The 17,921-nt window shown below is 51.4% G+C and overlaps 7 protein-coding genes across 7 annotated transcripts; 4 read left to right on the top strand and 3 right to left on the bottom strand.

Moving 5' to 3' along the window:
• Positions 1-2,504: 2,504 nt before the first annotated feature.
• Positions 2,505-3,954, top strand: PG994_007607 (uncharacterized protein; the record flags this gene model as incomplete). Its single annotated transcript, XM_066859016.1, has 3 exons — positions 2,505-2,690; positions 2,747-3,164; positions 3,227-3,954. 3 exons carry the CDS (start codon positions 2,505-2,507, stop codon positions 3,952-3,954), a joined length of 1,332 nt encoding a protein of 443 aa, XP_066714503.1.
• Positions 3,955-5,079: 1,125 nt separating this feature from the next.
• PG994_007606 (uncharacterized protein) lies at positions 5,080-6,987 on the top strand (the record flags this gene model as incomplete). Its single annotated transcript, XM_066859015.1, has 4 exons — positions 5,080-5,433; positions 5,658-5,940; positions 6,076-6,242; positions 6,322-6,987. 4 exons carry the CDS (start codon positions 5,080-5,082, stop codon positions 6,985-6,987), a joined length of 1,470 nt encoding a protein of 489 aa, XP_066714502.1.
• An 838-nt stretch (positions 6,988-7,825) lies between these two features.
• Positions 7,826-9,396, bottom strand: PG994_007605 (uncharacterized protein; the record flags this gene model as incomplete). The annotated part of the gene is made up of 2 exons (XM_066859014.1): positions 7,826-8,395; positions 8,497-9,396. 2 exons carry the CDS (start codon positions 9,394-9,396, stop codon positions 7,826-7,828), a joined length of 1,470 nt encoding a protein of 489 aa, XP_066714501.1.
• An 823-nt stretch (positions 9,397-10,219) lies between these two features.
• Positions 10,220-10,809, bottom strand: PG994_007604 (uncharacterized protein; the record flags this gene model as incomplete). The annotated part of the gene is made up of 2 exons (XM_066859013.1): positions 10,220-10,520; positions 10,556-10,809. The coding sequence occupies 2 exons, from the start codon at positions 10,807-10,809 to the stop codon at positions 10,220-10,222; spliced, it is 555 nt and encodes a 184-aa protein (XP_066714500.1).
• Positions 10,810-11,358: 549 nt separating this feature from the next.
• On the bottom strand, positions 11,359-12,150 carry PG994_007603 (uncharacterized protein; the record flags this gene model as incomplete). The annotated part of the gene is made up of 2 exons (XM_066859012.1): positions 11,359-11,587; positions 11,744-12,150. 2 exons carry the CDS (start codon positions 12,148-12,150, stop codon positions 11,359-11,361), a joined length of 636 nt encoding a protein of 211 aa, XP_066714499.1.
• A 1,230-nt stretch (positions 12,151-13,380) lies between these two features.
• On the top strand, positions 13,381-14,096 carry PG994_007602 (uncharacterized protein; the record flags this gene model as incomplete). The annotated part of the gene is made up of 3 exons (XM_066859011.1): positions 13,381-13,542; positions 13,668-13,830; positions 13,960-14,096. 3 exons carry the CDS (start codon positions 13,381-13,383, stop codon positions 14,094-14,096), a joined length of 462 nt encoding a protein of 153 aa, XP_066714498.1.
• Positions 14,097-16,775: 2,679 nt separating this feature from the next.
• Positions 16,776-17,855, top strand: PG994_007601 (COX1 assembly protein Shy1; the record flags this gene model as incomplete). The annotated part of the gene is made up of 3 exons (XM_066859010.1): positions 16,776-16,803; positions 17,004-17,523; positions 17,585-17,855. Coding segments are annotated over 3 exons (819 nt in total), but the record flags the coding sequence as incomplete, so codon positions are not given.
• Positions 17,856-17,921: the final 66 nt, after the last annotated feature.

The raw sequence follows: 17,921 nt of genomic DNA, 5'->3' as shown, positions 1-17,921 counted from the left end.
AGGGCAAGAATTGTCGAGACGGGTTAATATTGAGCAGCTAAATAGACTTCAGCCGTTGCTAGCATGCAAAGCAGTCCCAATCTCCTGGTAAGCCGTAGTCATCACCACTTTGCCAAGAAGGCTAGGTAAATGGGCTTCCTGGTCTCGCCTCCGGGGCAGTCCCGAGGGTTCACAAGTTCATGTGGCGTTTATACTAGTCACCGGGAACCGAGTCTTGCATAAGGAGCATACCGAAAAGCCGGAAGTTCCTCTTTGTCAGACAGCTGTCACGCCTGGGTCGCCGTGCAATATGGTCATTGCCTACGATACGTCAAAAAAGACAAGATATGGGTTCCATGTCGAAAAAGTCACTGAAATTGGCTAGGTACCTACAAAGGCACTACATGTGGTGTGTGCAGTAGCTGAGGAAGACCTACCTTAGGAGGTAGCTACAGTAGACGTAGAGGAGTCGCTCTCCCCACACTGGGAAAGGTCGATCTGGGCTTTTAGGGGGACAGGGATCGTAGTTCACGTCTCAGCCCAACTTACAATTCCCTTTCCCTCTTCTTCCTACTACTACACGAACTTCTCGTTACGACCCAGACTGGGCCTTGTGCCGAAGGTATTCGCTCCTCTGCTTGCTTTTTCCCTCTCGGTGAGTGATACAGCATGATCATGTGGCATTTTCTACCTCGTGTACATATGTCCCCGAGGCGCCCATCCTTGCCGAAAACCACCATATGTTCATGCATATAAAATAAGGGTGCAAAAGTCTAGTAATATCTCCATTTTTTTTCTCACCTATTTATACCTAGAAGGGTCTAGTTTTATAAAGCTAATAACTAAGCGAATATATTAATTAAAAATATATTAAAGATAGATTTATAAATTAAATTTATTAAAGAATATAATAAAAAATATTAAAAAGTATTTTTTTATATAATTTTTTAAAATATTATTAAAAACTTATTTTAAAAAAAAAAAGTAAATACTTAGCTTTTATTAATAATTATATAAAAAAAATAAGTATCTTTTTAAAAATTAAAAAAATAAAACCTTAAATATTAGTATTTTTTTAGATAAAATTCTTAAAAATACTAGACTTTAATATTTTATTACAGTGCGTTTAGACTAACCACTGCGCCATAAAGCAAAAGCTTCGAAAATAACTAGACGATTATTTCTATTTAATTCTACGCCTTAAGTGCTACCCCGCGGGGGACTAATCCATCGATTATAATATATTTATAATATAAAATAGTTTATAAAACTATTTTTTCTATTTTTATACCTATTTTATATATACTTTTAATTAACTTTTAAATATATAGAGTTTAAGTGTAAAAGTGGGAATGTTGCCAGACTTTTGCACCCTAATTTTAGGTATGTGGTACGTCGTGTTCACGTCGATGGATGCCGGGTTCTGCAGCCTGTCGATCCGGGCAATGCATCTTCACCTTGGTTTGACTTCCCGCGCAGAGCTAGCCCATCTGGCATGGGGCAAGCAGGTATTTTCCGAAAGGGGAGACTGCTGACACTACGAGTGCAATGTGACTGGGCTTGCTACCAGTAACCGGTAGATCGATCAGATCTCTCCTTATTGGTAGTGTACTGGCTCACCTTGGCTGTAAGTACGCAGAGGAGCTAAGCACGACTAGTATCGGCCATCCCTCACACTACTATACTATTAACGCCGTGATTATATCAGAGTCAACCACTCAGCAAAGGCCGCGTCTTGGGCCGGCACGATGGCTGATGTTCTGCTAGGGCCCCGAACCAGCTCTCTGGGATGGTCTTACTGCCCCATCTATGATCGTGACAGCCTTGGCAGATCTCCGGCGTCCATTAGCCTGTCTTCTGCAGGCCAATGCCTGTCTAGGAAACAACAGTTCTGCCATGCTCAAGATCACATATGGCAAGGAAAACCTTGCCGTCGATTCAGGTGAGCAGTGCTCCTTGGCATCGGCGAGGTATCGTTGATCACTGCCTTGGCGGGTCTCTCCTGCACCACCCAAGTCGTTCATATACCCCGAGATGGTGTGTCCCAAGCTGCCCAAGGAGGACTTGCTGCAAACTCCAGCCATTAACACCCATCCACGGTAATTAACTCAAGACATACGGTTACCTACAGCTTAGCTGAACTGCCTATACCGCAGGTCGAGAATCGAAGCTGAAGACCAGAGGCACTAGGGGGTTGGAGCGAGCAGCCAGTCTGGATCGTCGACGCCTCCGTCTGGAGTCGAACTTAAAGAAAACCCCCATCCCGCTTCGACCACCCCTCTGCCTCCTATTTCTTAATGCCCTCGGAGTAGTTCGAAAGTCCATCCACATTACAAGTAATACTACTAGGGGTCGTGGAGTTCTTGCACTAAACCCTATCCCTTCTCACATGCCATTGCCACGTTCTTGTACATAAGCACCCCTTCGTGCAGATCTGTTTGTCTGCAGTCAGTGTCGATTCTTTCTCCAATTCCTTCTACGCGTGATTGAATCCCCCTATCAAAGACGACTATCCCACAACCAACATGGTTCTCTCTCTGAGCTACCGCCGGCCCCAATACGTGCGTCGCGAGACCCTGGATCGTCGAGATAGCAATGTCTCGGATAGCGACAAGGAAGGAGCGTCCCTCAAGTCCGGACGGTCAAGCGCTTCGGCAGGAGTTCCAGATGCGCTTACCTTCAACAAAATCATCAATGGGGGTACTTGTCCGGTAAGATAACCACGCTGTTCGCTTGCAGCGTGACCCTCTGCTGACGACTCATTCAGCCATGCACCGTGCGAGACTTCATGAACTATCTCATTTATATCGAGCACGCAGCCGAAAACCTTCAGTTCTTCCTCTGGCACCGGGACTATGCCAAGCGTTTCCAGGAAGCAGGCACAACCGACATCTCCCTGGCGCCTGAATGGACTCAGGCGATGGAGGATGAAGCGGCGGCAAAGTTCCAGAAAGACGCTGCCGCGCAGCTGAAAAGGGAGCCCGAGGCTGCGAAAATCTTCAAGGGCACCAACTTCGAGAAAGGGGCCGAGATGGCTATAGAGAACAAAGACCCTTTCTCGACGCCCCCTCGTACACCAGCTTACGACGACGATGCGTCGACTGTGTTCTCGGGCTCACAGGCAACAACGAACTACCGCTCTCAAGCGTATGATGCGTTCGCAGCCGCCAGAGCGAAACAACCATGTAGGTTGTACTCAGATCAGCAAAAAATGGAATATACCTACTAACCCACTCTTTTTCTCCAGTCTCAATTCAACCTTTCAGAGAAGAGATTGATCGGGTGATTGCGACATACATAGCCGACGATGCGCCGCGCCAGCTGAACCTATCGGCGCGAGAGCAGAAGGCTACCATCCATGCCCTCGCCTACACCACTCACCCGTCCGCCTTCCGCCAGATCGCGCGCACCATCGAGAACAGTCTACGGCGGCAGGCCCACCCTAACTTCATCCGCTGGACCATCTGCAATGGCAACCCGGCCCGTGTCTTCTTCGCCCGCGGGCTGGGCGTCAGCCTCATCCTTCTGGGCACTGTCGTGGCCGTCATTTTGGCCCTGAGCCACGTGGGTCGTGGCTGGCGCGCGCTGGCGGCCATCGGCTGGGTCCTTGGCATCGCGACCCTCATCGCGGCGTACAAGGGCATGTGCGTCGTGCTCCACGGCATGCACCACCGCCATGTGCGCCCCTGGGAGCTTTTCGTCGAGGGCGACTGTGATGATGAGATGGCTAGCCTGAAAAAAGGCAGCTTCGAGTCCTTCGGGTCCGCTAACAGCTACGAAGACGAGCCCTGGATCGTCAAGTACGAGAAGCGCAACGTCTTGCGTAAGGTCTTCGACCGCGAGGTCTGGATCCAGGAGCCCGCCCTCCGCCAGATCCAGGACACCATCTTTATTCAGTCTATGCTGTGCGCCCTGTTCGGCGCCGGTGTTCTCTCGGCCATCTTCGTGGCAGTTCCTGCGGGGGGCTTCTTCTAAAATTGGGATATTATTATACTTATGGCGAAAGGAAAAAGAAAGCGCTTCTATCACTGATACTATTTTTACTTTGTTATTACCCTCCTTTAGTCCAAGCAGAGCTGCGGCAAAATGGAAGTACTGTGTTTATAAGGGTTCTACTTATAAAGGGGTTCTTCAGCTCAGTGGCCCTGACCCCTTTCTTTCTTAGACAGGACGTCATAAGATACTTGGGGATCTCCCGGAGTCAATATTGACCAGTTCTTGAGAACCTGGGGACAGTAGTAGCCGCGTTGCGCAAATTGAATTTTTAAAAAACAGGCTATCATTAATACAAATCAATCATGGCGCGCAAAGTTTGAAGAAATCATTTGTCTCAGATCGGACTCGAGCAGCTCTGAGTAATCCCCGGTCCTAATGATGACGCCGTGGCAGCCGACTTACGTACGACGTCGTACGCGCGTTAGGATCTAGCTTGAGAAACAGCTGCAGGTAAGCAGGACGAAAAAGCCTGACAAGAAGTAAGACGGATAGGTATCTAGTCGATTGGTGCTCGTACTTGTATAACGTACGTAAATTGGCTCGGCGGTTGTACCTCTCATATTGATGATGCTCTGGAGAATAAAATAATTGTGACTGTTCCAGGTTGGTCACACAGGTCCCGCAGCGGGAAGTTCCATCAAATCCATTCCCCCGAAAACCGGTGCATTTGCATACCCAGCACTACCTACTGTAGAAAATACAGTACAGTGAATAGGGGTCTTGGGTCCCGGGGGGGGGGGGGCGGGGTTTGCGCTAAGTGACGTGAGAAAACGTGGGAATCCAGTGGTTCGTTGGCCCGAGAGTGCAGCGCAGGTGGGCGTGCAGCATGGGGGAGACGGGACGACAATTTTAAACATCGACAAGCAACTTTGCTCTTACACAGATCGGAATTGGCAGTGAGAAATAAAACACCGTCCATGCCGCCGTAAGCCTTCATACCGCTTTTTGGGCATTTGAGCCCTCTCTCCTTCCTCTTCTCGCCTTCAAGCTATCGATTCCTCTTTCTAATTGACTGATTCTATTCAAATCGAAGCCGAGGGAACAAAGAAAAAAATTACCCCACCGTTCCCCCCCCCCCCTTCGTCGCAAAGCAGCAGCCCCGCGATGCCTGGACCCGAAGCGCAATCCGAAGCGCAACCTGTCGCCGACACAGCGCCTGCTGACGGCGACAAGGCCGCGGACGGCGCCAAGTCCGCCAACAAGCATACACCTGCGGCCGCTTCCACAGACTCGCTCACCGCGTTCCGGCGACCACGGACGATAACGAGCACCGCCGAGATAGACAGCACCATCGGCCACCCCGGCTCCGTGCGCATCAACGTCAAGGGCGCATACATCGCCGACAGCGGCGAGCCGGCCACGCCCGTCAGCGGCTCGCCCGTGGGCTCGAGCTACCATGAGACCAAGGACATCCGGCTGCCGAACCACACGGCAGTTGTTAGTCATATCGCGGCCGATGTATGTGCGCCACTCTTCCTCTGTGCCTGAAGCAAACACACACACACACACTCACACACCACCCATGCCATACTATACCATACCACACCAGAGTGCTACTTATTGGAGTGTTGTAGTAGTATATATGCGCGCGTCTGAGGAAATACATATAGACATATCTCCCATCATTACTGGTAGCTAGCAAAATCGCTGACAACGTGTGTTTGCGTTCCTCGTTTGTAAAGATCGGGGGTTCGCTAGCGAAGCTCGTCTACTTCTCCCGCGAGGCGCACTCTACCGAGCCCGGCGGCCGGCTCAACTTCCTCAGCTTCGAGACGGACCGCATCGATGACTGCATCGAGTTCATGAAGCACCTGAAGGACAAGCAGTTCGAGCTGAACGGGTCCCGGCCCGGCGAGCTGCTCGTCATGGCGACCGGGGGCGGCGCGTACAAATACTACGACAAGATCCGGCAGCGGCTGGGCGTGGACGTCTTGCGCGAGGACGAGATGGAGTGTTTAATTATTGGTTCGTTTCGCTTTCGCTTTTCTTCTTCTTCGTCTTCTTCGTCTTTCTTCTGTTACGGCCGCCTACCTCCCGAACTCCTTGTCCTCGTCGTTGTGGTGTAGAAAGACGTGGCCGGCTTACCAAGAACACTCGCAGGGCTTGACTTCTTCATTACCGAGATACCCCGCGAAGTCTTCACCTACTCCGAGACGGACCCGATGCACTTCGCAGAACCCGAAGAGAACATATACCCGTATATGCTGGTGAACATTGGCTCCGGTGTCAGCATACTGAAGATATCCGGGCCGAGGACGTACGAGCGCGTAGGTGGAACGTCACTCGGCGGTGGTACGCTCTGGGGTATACTCTCCCTCCCTGACCCCGGCCGAATCGTTTGATGAGATGCTTGATATGGCCGCGCAGGGAGACAACTCCAAGGTCGATATGCTGGTGGGCGATATCTATGGCACAGATTACGGCAAGATCGGCCTGAAGAGCTCGACCATTGCCAGCTCTTTCGGCAAGGTCTTCCGCATGAAGAGGGAAGCAGAGCAGGAAGCCGAGGACAGTGGCGGCCTGTCCAATGGCGATGCCGACCATCTCAAGGCCAACCAAGAGGCCCCAAGCGGCTCCCAACCTTTGGAGGCACCCCGCTCCACTTCTATAACGACGGAGGAGGCGATCCGAAATCGCTTCTCCTCGGCTGACATCTCGCGGTCGTTGCTATACGCCATAAGTAACAACATCGGCCAGATCGCCTACTTGCAGTCGCAAATACACGGCCTGTCGCGCATCTACTTCGGAGGCTCCTTCATCCGCGGGCACCCGCAGACCATGAACACGCTATCGTACGCTTTCAAGTTCTGGAGCAAAGGCCAGAAACAAGCCTACTTCCTCCGGCACGAGGGCTACCTGGGCGCCGTGGGCGCGTTTCTGAAGAAGCAGCCTCGGAACTGGGGCCGCAGGGGAAGCTTCGAGGAAGGCGAGAGCCTCGAGGCCAGGTTGAGGGTACGCGTGGGGGGAGACGGAGAGATGCCCGGACACGGTCCCGAAGAGGCTGTGATCTAGAGAGTGAGAGAGAGTGAGACTGCAGGTGCCCATTCCCAGCGAGCAAAGTACTCCATAATCGGAGATGTGATATAGATCTTTGGCTCGTGTCGACTAACCTTGCCATCTACTACTCTTCAACAAAGGTACGATACCAGCCCGGGGTTTTTCTTCCCACCTAGCATAAGTTAGATTTATGGTGGTCTATAGCTGGAATAGCTTGTGTCGACGTGCTCCGCCGCATATTTACGTACAAAAGAGCAATGTCATGAAATAAAGAGCCTAACTTTGTTTGCTTGCAGTGGATGTGGATGGAAACTATGACATGTGCATGGTCAGGCCTTAAAAGCAAGCAGCATGCTAAGAATATATCGGGCATGCATATGTACTAGATCACATTACGTGCTGCATTGTTCGAGATCACCATGCAAGGTTATACTTTGGGGAGCAAGAGTTTTGAAACTAGCATCTGGAGCAAATGCATATTAACTGCGGATATATTACACGTTGGGTAGGGGAGATTCAGAATTGCACAAAAACAAGTAAAGAAGTCTTAAAAAGCGTGTGTTTTCTTTTAATGCGTGGAAAAAAACAAAGAGCGACAATACAAAAAAGACTTTCCACCCCCTAGCGCCAGGGGCATGAGAAAAATATTTTGGCTCAGCCCAACATCGTAACAAAGTACGTGCCACCAAGTGAATGATTTTACAGAAAACCGACCTCGTGCTACTAGGGCTTGGGACCCAAAGCGATAGAAACGTAAAAAGGAAAGACGCATGCTCGCCTCCTGTTGAACCAATCCTTCTCCTCCTTATAGTAAAGCCCAGATGATAACCTCCATGCAGTGTAGTAGGGGCCGTTATTGATACATCCCATAAGAAGGAGGAGGTGTGGAGGGTAGACCATGCTGGAGTAAGGACATTCCCTCTTCGTCCGTAAGCGTCCACCCCCCATCGATATCCATCATAGAAGGCGAGGGGGTGGTGGACTGGGCTTCATATGGAGACGCTACGTCGGGTTCCCAAAACGAAGATGGGTCAAGGTCATGACCAACAAGCCCGGAGAGGTCTGGAGACCGCAATCGCGTTTCCAGGTTCGGGACGAGCGGCCAGCCGCAAATTGATCGGTATTCATCCTCGCCGTCGACGTCATCATCACCAAGATGTTGCGAGGTCGTGTCCATTGACGACTGCTCGAGTGCCAGTGCCAACGATGAGGATCCAGATACTGTGGAGGATGCGGCGACGGAGTCGAGGTCAACGATCTTTACCTCTTCTGCGAGCGGCAAGCGACAGTGCTCATGGTTTCTTAGGAAGCACTTTCGGCTGAAGGTCCACGAAGACGCAATGCTCAGAGTGGTTCGAGCCGCGAGGACACTCGTGGTCTTGTAGGTGCCTATGTCTCGGGGCTGGGTTCGACGATGTAGGGGCTAGATCGGGGTAGTTACAACAACGTCGTCTAGTCTGCAAAACACAACATTAATAACTGAGTCGGCAGCATCACGGGTCCATATTTGGAGAGTGTACTTACACTCTCAACCGTGGAGAGTGGCGGGCCCTCGAACGGATCTTCAGACAAGTACCCTTCATCGCTCAAGTCACTAGAGTCGTCGATCCTGTCTTCAGTGCTGTCTTCGATGCTTCGGTCCGACGTCGCCGCTTGGAGCACCCCCAGGTCCTCGCCAGGATTTGCGCTTAGGCCCACAAGAGTATCTACCCGGAAAGGAGAGGTTCGAAGGCGTTCCATGGGCGAACGAATGCACTCCCGCAAAGATACCCGAGGAGGAACGGAAGTTTTCTGGTCAGAATGAAGTGATTCGAGTTGAGCATTGAATATCGTTTCTTTCTCTTTATCGTCGAGTATAGAGCAGCTTGAGAGTCTCTCGACCTCGACCCATTCGGCTTTCGTCTTCTCAGGACATCCTGGTACTTGGGTTACAACATTGGACCTAATGGTCTTCGTTGAGCCAATTTGAACTTCCCCTGGGACATCGTTCAGGATGGTGAGCAATGTACCATTAGACTCTTTGAGGTGAGGGACCCAGCAGATACTCGCGCATTCGGATTTTATAGACTCGTTCGTGGCGAGATCAACTATGCTAACAGGAAAGGGGGGTTCAAACTGAATCTCCTCCTGCACCACCCATATTGGGCGCGGACACGACTGCCGCGACGTTCTGATGATTATGCCATGGGCCTCGGCAAGGTAAGGCGGCCGTCCATCATAGACAGTCAGGTCCTTGTCGTGGCTGACTAGATGAACGCCGAGTCTCTCTTCCTTGTTAAGAAGACGAACTGTGCAAGGTGCGGCACAATTCCCCTGTTGTCGAACAGGAGACTGGACAGGAGTGTGTACTCGATGATCTTTCGAGTACTTGGAGAGCGTCCGATTCCAGTAGTAGTTGCGTACTCTAACATGGTACAGCGCCATGGTGCCTTGTGTAGTCGACGAAATACTTGAAGCGTTCACCGATCAACAGAATAGAACATTACAACGGAAGAGGCCAAGAAAGACAGGCATCCACTGTGGTATTATACCGCATCGTTGTCTGAACATAGGAGCCAAGACCATTGGGTTAGTGGGATATGCGAGTTGTAGCAAAAAGAAAACAGGTTTGCCTTGCTCCACGATGCGAATCTCGTCTTGCATGCTTGCCGGGGTAAGACTGGTAGACTGCTGATGCATACAATAGGGGAGTATACTACATACCTACGCCCAAGCAGGTTGAATGTACCCCGACGCCCCATGCTCAGACGGCTGAAAGGCAACAAAATGGAAAGCATTTCACTTACACGATCTTCGAACATGTTGTAGACAGCGGGGATGGAGAAAATCGGAGCGCTAAGTCAACCCTACTCAGCCTTGGGCGGGACGGGTAGCAAGCGTATAGGGTAGTTGAATGATCGACCCGTTGGCTACAGAGCGACACCGCTGCAGGCTGGGTGGGAACAATCCGCGAGATTAGACCGCTTTTGGAACGCATAACATTACTAAGGAGGAGGCGTTCTGTCCCATGAACGTAGTAGTGGTTGGCCACAGTGCGAATTGGTTACCCAGACCCAAGTGCTGTCGCGGCATAGAGAACTGGAGGCGCCTTTTGCAGTGCGGTTACTGGCAGCATTCTGAAAATTTGTGTCAGCAAGTATCATACCAAACCGAAGCGTAGAATACGAGAACACATACGAGAGGCATAAGCATTGCCGAAAACCAACGGCAAATGTTAGTCGTACATACTCTGCATTGCCGTATCGACCTACTTGGTCTTCTCAACTTCCTTGGCTGGTTTCTGTTCCCCATTGTCCTTTTCATCCTTCTTGAAGAGCATTTTGGCAACCCATTCTTCGACCTCCCTCTCAGCTTCTTCGTCCGTTCTGGACCCGTCTGCTCCAAGGGTCTTGCGAGCCATTCCTCTCAGTTCCGCTACGCTCGATACGTCAAAAGCCCAGGATAGCCCGCCAGTCGCCATAATTCCGAATCCGAAGACGTTCAAGGTTGCCAGACCCAATGCCTCTACAGCAATAAGAGAGTTGTCCCCGTCCAACTTATTTGCAGGTCTGTTGCTTGGTATGAAGAATCTCGGCTGCGTTACTCTGAGTTTCCGGGCAACAGCACGTCGGGTGACAAGGGTGGAGAGGGTGAGAAGACTGCACCACCGAAGAAAAGACCGAGTTGCTTCATCGACCGCTGGGAGAAGATGGGTGTGCGGGTGTCGGGCCGCGTGCTGACAAGCTGCATTGAAGCGTTCGTCTCGGGTATGTTGGTGGCATTCGCCGTCACTGTGGATGCTGTGGATGCCGTAGCTATCGGTAGCGACTCGCTTTTGGAATCTCGATCGTTGGCCATTGTGAAAGTCGTTCCGAATGACCACATCGTTCAGTAGCTGTGAGAGAAGCGGCCGCCAGCCCTGATACAGTATACAGTAAATAAACCCTTCTGCGGGGTGTTGTAGTCGCGTGACAGGTCACGTTCGAAAGAAGATACGCGAAGCGCTTAGGCAAGGGTCGTCACCCAGAAATTGATCGTCAAGGGTCCGGTCTGTCGAACAAGCCAAACATGCGAGTGTTTTGCAAAAGTCAATGCCTTCTTGGGGTTGAGACCCACGAGTTCTTTGTTTCTGCGGGCTAAGATCCGGGGAAGAGCGGCTAGGACGCTACGCTCTCCACTAGTGGAGGTCCCTTCATGTACAGTAGTGGCTAGGTGACCCCTGTGGCTGATGTGGCCCGGTAAAGCCACCATGGTATCGCTGAAAGGTGACTGACAAATTCCCACGAACTCTCATATTATTCTTTTCTATCGTCTGATTGCTTGAAAATTGGTATGATATTGTAAACGAAACACCCCAATTTTGTAGATAAAACTGTGATCGATAGTTGTATGTAAGTGCAAAAACACTCATGTCAACATGTTTATATCGAGCCCTTTCTGAGACCCCTGGCCGCTGTCGATGGCTCTTTTCTGACGCCGGAATTCCTCCAATACCTTGAGAAGGCGCTCTCGACTAACAACCGCTAGACGCTCTGAATTGCGCGAGTCTAGGATGAATTGTTTGAGCCAGTCCTTGCTCTTGAGGCTGGCTTCAATCTCCTTCCCACCACTCTCGGTATTTAGGAAGGACGGACCACTGTGACGGGACCAGTCAGTGTATAATTTCGTCGATGGCATGACTTCCTCTCTGAATTGACAGAGAAAGAACCACGAAAAGAGATTGGGGTGACATACGAAGATGCGAATGAGGAGGAGGAGGCAAGCCTTGGCGTATTGCAATTTAATTGTTAACCAAGTATCTTCTGCCTCTCTGTTGGCTCTCGGTGTCTCGGCTGCCTTCACCCGCACTCGTTCATCGAAGTTGCGAATGATCATGAGCTGTTTGAGAGCCATCTTCAGCAGCATAAATGGTTCTCGGAGGCCAGAGATCGGTCCAGTCGGTTGGTCGGATGCTCTGGCGTAGGCCGTCCTGAGGTAACCGTCGATTTTAAGGCAGAAGCGCTTGCGCTCGGGGAGAATTGCAGAACGTATGGCATGTTCCCGCCAGCTCATAATCGACCGCTTCACCGAAGCCAGCTCTGCTATACCCTTGAGCTGATAACGGGCCTCGCTGCCGGATTTCACCGAAGAAGTTGCATGTTTTACTAGGCTCTTATCCGCCTTCATACAATAACCCGTCCAAGACATGAGTTTGCTCATATTTGCACTTGAGTTGAGATGTGACGGACATGGATGGTACAAAAACAGAATACTTGCATGCTAGGAAGTGAGGCAGATCCCATATATATACAATAAGATCCTCAGGGGAGGGTTAGGATTGAGATACTTACCGGTTATTATACCTGCTTGATGACATGCTACTATAAATTAGGAAAGAGCTAATCCCGCAACTCCTCCGCTTTGGGTTGATGCTGGGCTTTGGCGATGGCCAAGGGTATCGTGATTCAAGGCTGTGGTGGTGGTCTAGGTGACTGCAAAAGCAAGTACTCTTACTTCCACGTACCAGGCAAGGGATGAAGGCGGTTTCTTAGCTTGTACAGTATATCATACTGTCTTGACTCTGGGCTCCGAGTACCTGGATTCATAGAGCTAGCTGAAGGCAGTGGTAGTAGTGATGGTGCGATTAGTGCAGACAGATCCTTGTAGATGTGTTAAAGATGATGATGGATGGGAGGCGTCCAGGTCAGGCGCTGCTGCAACGACCTGACAGCTTGCCGGCCGCTGTTGCACAAGTGACCGTTAAGATTCGCCATGACCTGTCAACCCCGGAATATGATGAATCTGCGGCGGCTTCTGGGGTAGCACAATAGCGTAACGTGGCCAGCTCACACCAGCTCATACCTCAATGCTCAGGTTATGCTCAGATCATACCCACATCATGACTTGGAGTACTTTAGCCAATAATACATATGTGGCTGCATCAGTCGAAATTAAGATATGTATGTACACCAAAGCACGGCGATGACCCATCACAGGTCCCAATTTTTGCAGATCATTCCGAACCCTTTCCTTTTTTTCGTTTCTTTTTCTTGCAGAAACCCCCCGCCCTGCCCGTCCCCCCATTCATTGGGTTGCCATGAAGGAGTTGGGAATCGGATACATAGGGGGCCTCGGTTTTAATGTGGAACAAGATCGGATGATCGGCAAGTTGGAACCACGAGCTAGCGAAGTGCCACTTCCCCAGAGAGCGGTAAGTTCAAAAAGCTGGTAAGCTGGCTAGGCCGACATCGTCGACTCTAGAACGCCTCAATTCCGATTCGTCGAAAGCACCAAAGCTAGATCCCGTGTAACATTCCATGACCCGGAGGTGGAATCGAGCAGGTGGCAGGCGAAATTCATGGTTTCGCTTACATGATTCCGCTCGGGTTTCCGCTCTCTACACTGCGAGCGAGCATCAGAATCATCATATGAGTCAAGCAATCGTCCGCCATGGCCAAGACAAAGGGTGCCAAGTCCAATAAACGAGAGTTGGAGCATTCAGCAAAGGCTCCCCCGCCTGCACCCAAATGGCCTGCCTTCAGGCCTGCTCTTCCAGTAACTAGCTTGTCGCTGGAGGAAGCCCATCCCGCGTTCCGAGATAAGATATTGCTTGTACGCAATTTCTTCCCCAAATCGCTTTGCCGGGACTATGTTACTTATCTGCGGGACTGCCCTTCACGACGACACCAGGGCGCCCGAAGCGCGGTGAGGCTGTCCGCGTCAATGATCGATATCAGATCGATGATTTCCACTTTGCCCGGAGGCTCTGGCTCGAGACGGGGTTGAAGGACCTCTTGTCAGATGACTCTGTTGGTTTGACCTGGAATGGCGAGGTCGTTGGGCTCAACCCTAACATTCGAGTCTATCGATACTCGCCGAACCAGTTCTTCGATGCCCATTGTACGTCGGTTTCTATCTACTTGGGAGTTTGGGCAAAAAAGAAAAAAGCTAATATCTCAACCAGATGATGACTACAATCTCGTGACCTTACCATCAGCCACTGATAACTCCAAAAATATCAGCACCAAGACGACTTGGACGCTACTGATATACCTGACATCGGCGTCAGAAGCCGGGGGGTGAAACCGTCTCTTACCGAACGAACGAAGCGAAGTGGAGAGCGACACAACGGTTTCTCTCGAGACTGGGATGCTGCTTCTACATAAACATGGAGACGACTTGTCTACGGGAAGGTTGGATACCTCTCCGATCAGACCATACGCGCGCATTAGCTTCCTCATAGCGCAAGAATACCCACGGACGCCGGCCTGCACTACGATCAAGCACGAAGGTCGCGAAGTGCTTGAAGGTGAGAAGTGGGTAATCCGTACCGACCTGTGCGTCAAGAGGTAAATCTCTGCTAGCTGCCGCGGGATGGCCTGTTTAGGTGATGGCTTTCTCGTCATCATGTCATGGATAAACATATAATTGCATCTACGAAGCTGCCTCCGCGAAGGGGTGGAGGCGCAACAGCCAATGCTGAGGTCTGGTGCCTACCACCTACTGCATGAAATATAGAAAATGCCGGGCCGACCCTGGCGATCTGGTTTCCAGTTTGAACGGCTGGCTGACATGTACGATCTATCATCTTCCCAGAGACTTTTCATTGGCCAGTAATGAATACCCACACGCACCGCTCGCTCTCGGGGCGTCTTGAACCGCAGGTCCTACCAGGGTTGCAGATTTGCCACATTGGAGGATTTGTGCCCTCCTCCCGGCTCCTCGCAGTATACTCTCCGCTTCTCGTCGGACCACTATTTTCTGCACAGATCTGCACGGTTGGAAAAAGCAATACTCACGAGTAAACAATGATTATCTAGTACAGATTCTGATCTTGATCAAGGCCGCGCGGCCTGCGGTGGCTGGCCTCTACCGCAGATAGATTACTATGTCCCAGGCTAGCTTGCCTCTATATTTGTAAAAGTAAGATGTCTCTAGGAAGCGTAAATAATGGCGCCTGAGCGGAGCGCAGCGGATTGCATCCGCTGGGAGTGTTGCAGGGGTATTCTGGTAAAAAGAAAGAAAACAAAAACATGCAGAGAACTGTACAGGAGTGACGGCAGTGGAACTATTCCTCTCCTCCCTCCCTCTTCCCCTTCCCTAGTTCCGTCACGGGGCTTACAGCCACCATGGAGGCTAGATCACATCATGGACGATGGCCTTCTTCATCGCATTTACCGCCGGTAAGGGGGGCGATGGGAGAGGATGAAGCTTATGCTTACTGATCTCAATCTAGCTGTGGAGGTTTCGGCTGGGTGCGTACAAAAATGTGTTTCCTCCTCGCATCCGGGGAACGAATACTCGAACGCTTATTCTCTCTGGTCCATAGCTGGACTATCTATTATGGCAGCCTTCAGTTCTGGGCTAGCCTGGACTCTCAAGCCAAACTTCTAGGTCGTGATCAATGAGAACATCATATGACCATCTGGCCGTTTAGTATGTTGGAAAAAGGGTTCTACGCATCTTCGCCCACGATGTTCGAAATATAGAGGACAGAACAGTATCATGATCCTAGTATCTGAAATCTAATTCGCCCATGAGATCTGGTATGATGTGATGGCCCAGCCCCGACATTAAAAATCAGAAAACTCATTTCCGTTGACGGGATAGAGCCAAATTGAAGCTCAAGACTGACTTTGACATACGTCAAAGGCACCCCCTCCACGTAATTACTGGACGTTGGTGTCTTGTCGTAACCAATTACCTTACCCCCCGCATCGTGATCTCTACCCAGACCTCCTTGAACTCTCGATTCTTTTCCCCTCTTTCCGAGAAAGTCGGTTGCCTTTACATCTGAGCGTCGCGCTCGTCACGCATCCCGCAAATCGCCTCTAGGATGCCTGTTGCAGAACATGATGTAGAAATAATCACGCGGCTAGAACAATGTCTAGTTTAAGAAACAAAGATAGGGGCTGTGATCTTGATATCAAGGCATCCATACCACCGTTTTGGTCTGGCTAACCTTCACATGAGGTCACATGAAGATAGATTTACGAAGACCCAGGTGGTGCATGGGAAGCCCTGACATTCCGAAGTCGTTCTAAGGCGTCCAGTTGACATGCCTAATCTCATCTTGCCACACACTGACCAAGGTAGCAACAGAACCCTTGCCTCCCAGTCGATCATACAATGGCTTGTATTGCAATATCTGATCAACTGTTGTAAGAACATCTGGATGTTAGTTTTGACAAAGTAGCCGGAGACATCTTGGAGCCATGGCTATTCGGTTGCGAGAACCAAGAAAAAAGAGCCCGGAGCCGATACATCCACGGGGTAATCTGAATATCATATCAAAGAGCAGTGCCAAACTAGCTCTAAAGTATTGGAAGCTGCATCGCGCACTGGAGGCTATCTTGTGACACGACTCACAACTTTGCACCTAGAAGACCCCGAGATTCCAAGATTTTTGGTAGCCTGCCTGATGTCTGATCTCCATGGCGTCGAGCGATAGAGAGGTCTAGATATTTCTGGAAGACTCTCGTGCTTCGGCGCGGGGCATTGCGACCACGCAACTATGGCTCGAGGGGTGTACCTAGAGTCTGCTGGCTGAAGTTCAGTGAAGGCACCTATCTATGGAGGGACTGGGCTGCGAGGAAGTAGAGGAAGATGCGCAGATATGAAAAGCCATGTGTTTTGGGATAGGGGGCATCTTGGGAGATTCCATAAACACAAGGATGTATGGGTTTGGCGCTGACAACCATACAACACCGGCAAGTCGAAATATACGAGCTATTGTACCCCTATTTCGTCAAATAGGGGTACCTCGTTAATTCTTCCACGTGTTAGGTACCTAAGCAAACCCCATGGAGACTCCTTCATGAGTTAAGATGGATATAGCATTACTCATGATCGAGAAAAGAGGCAGACTGCCAGGTTGACCTCGAGCATTCTTTCTTGAACGCTGGAAGTCAGGGTGCGGAGGATCGGCCCCACATTGGAAGTCCGGGGTAGCTGTGAAGCTCCAAGGTGGGTGCGCCGCCCCGGGCTCTGGAGAATTTCCCGCGAAACGTCATTTTCTCAATCCCACATCCACCACCAACGCGGATTCTCACGCCTTTTGCGAAAAACACCAGCACCAACCCGCCCACCACGAAGGGCCCCAGCTGGTCCGTCAGGCAATCGCTTGTCCGGCGGCTCGAAACCTCGTTACGATCCCCAGTCCAAGAGTCAGCAGCAGCAGCAGCAGCGCCACGACGACGACGAATCCTTCCTCTTTTGTCCTGCGCAACAAGCCGACGCCGCAATCGCCACTGCCACGACCGCGCTTTTTCCTCCCAGACCCCGCGCGCCCGAAAGCAGCAGCCCGCCGAAGACCCGAACTTCAGCTCGATCCTCGACAACCCGCCGCAGCTGGTGCGGACGGGCGGGCGCGGGGGCGGGCCTGATCGTGCTGGCCATCATCCCCGTGACGGCGTTCCTGCTGGGGTCGTGGCAGGTGCAGCGGCTGGGCTGGAAGACGGAGCTGATCGCCAAGTTCGAGGACCGCCTGGTGCGGAAGCCCCTGCCGCTGCCGCCGCGCATCGACCCGGACGCGATCCACGACTTCGACTTCCGCCGCGTCTGGGCCCGCAGCCGCTTCCGCCACGACCAGAAGTACTCATCGGCCCCCGCATGCGCGACGGCGACGACGGCTACATGCGTGACCCCGCTCGAGCGGGACGCGGAGGACGGCGGGCGCTCCAGAGAAGGGCCGCCACGAGGTGCTGGTAAACCGCGGCTGGGTCAGCAAGAAGCACAGGAACCCTTCGGGGACCCCGCCAGCCTGCCCAGGGGTGAGGTTGTGGTGGAAGGCTTGCTCAGAGCCCTGGAAGAAGAACATGTTTACACCCGACAACCGTCCCGACAAGGGCGAGTTCTATTCTCCCCGACTGAAGCAGATGGCCGAGTTGACGGGTAGCCAGGCCGTCTGGGTGGAAGCAACCATGGGTACGTCTCGACATTGTGGTTTTTCATCATTTCATTCATGCTGTGGGTATCTATCTTGATTGTGT

This window comes from Apiospora phragmitis (genome assembly GCF_038363925.1).
Source record: "Apiospora phragmitis strain CBS 135458 chromosome Unknown utg000007l:2111988.0-4706623.0:1.0-2598199.0, whole genome shotgun sequence".
NCBI classification, from domain to species: Eukaryota; Fungi; Ascomycota; class Sordariomycetes; order Amphisphaeriales; family Apiosporaceae; genus Apiospora; species Apiospora phragmitis.
The sequence above is the reverse complement of the archived record's forward strand: the minus strand, read 5'-3'. Positions and strand labels throughout refer to the sequence as shown.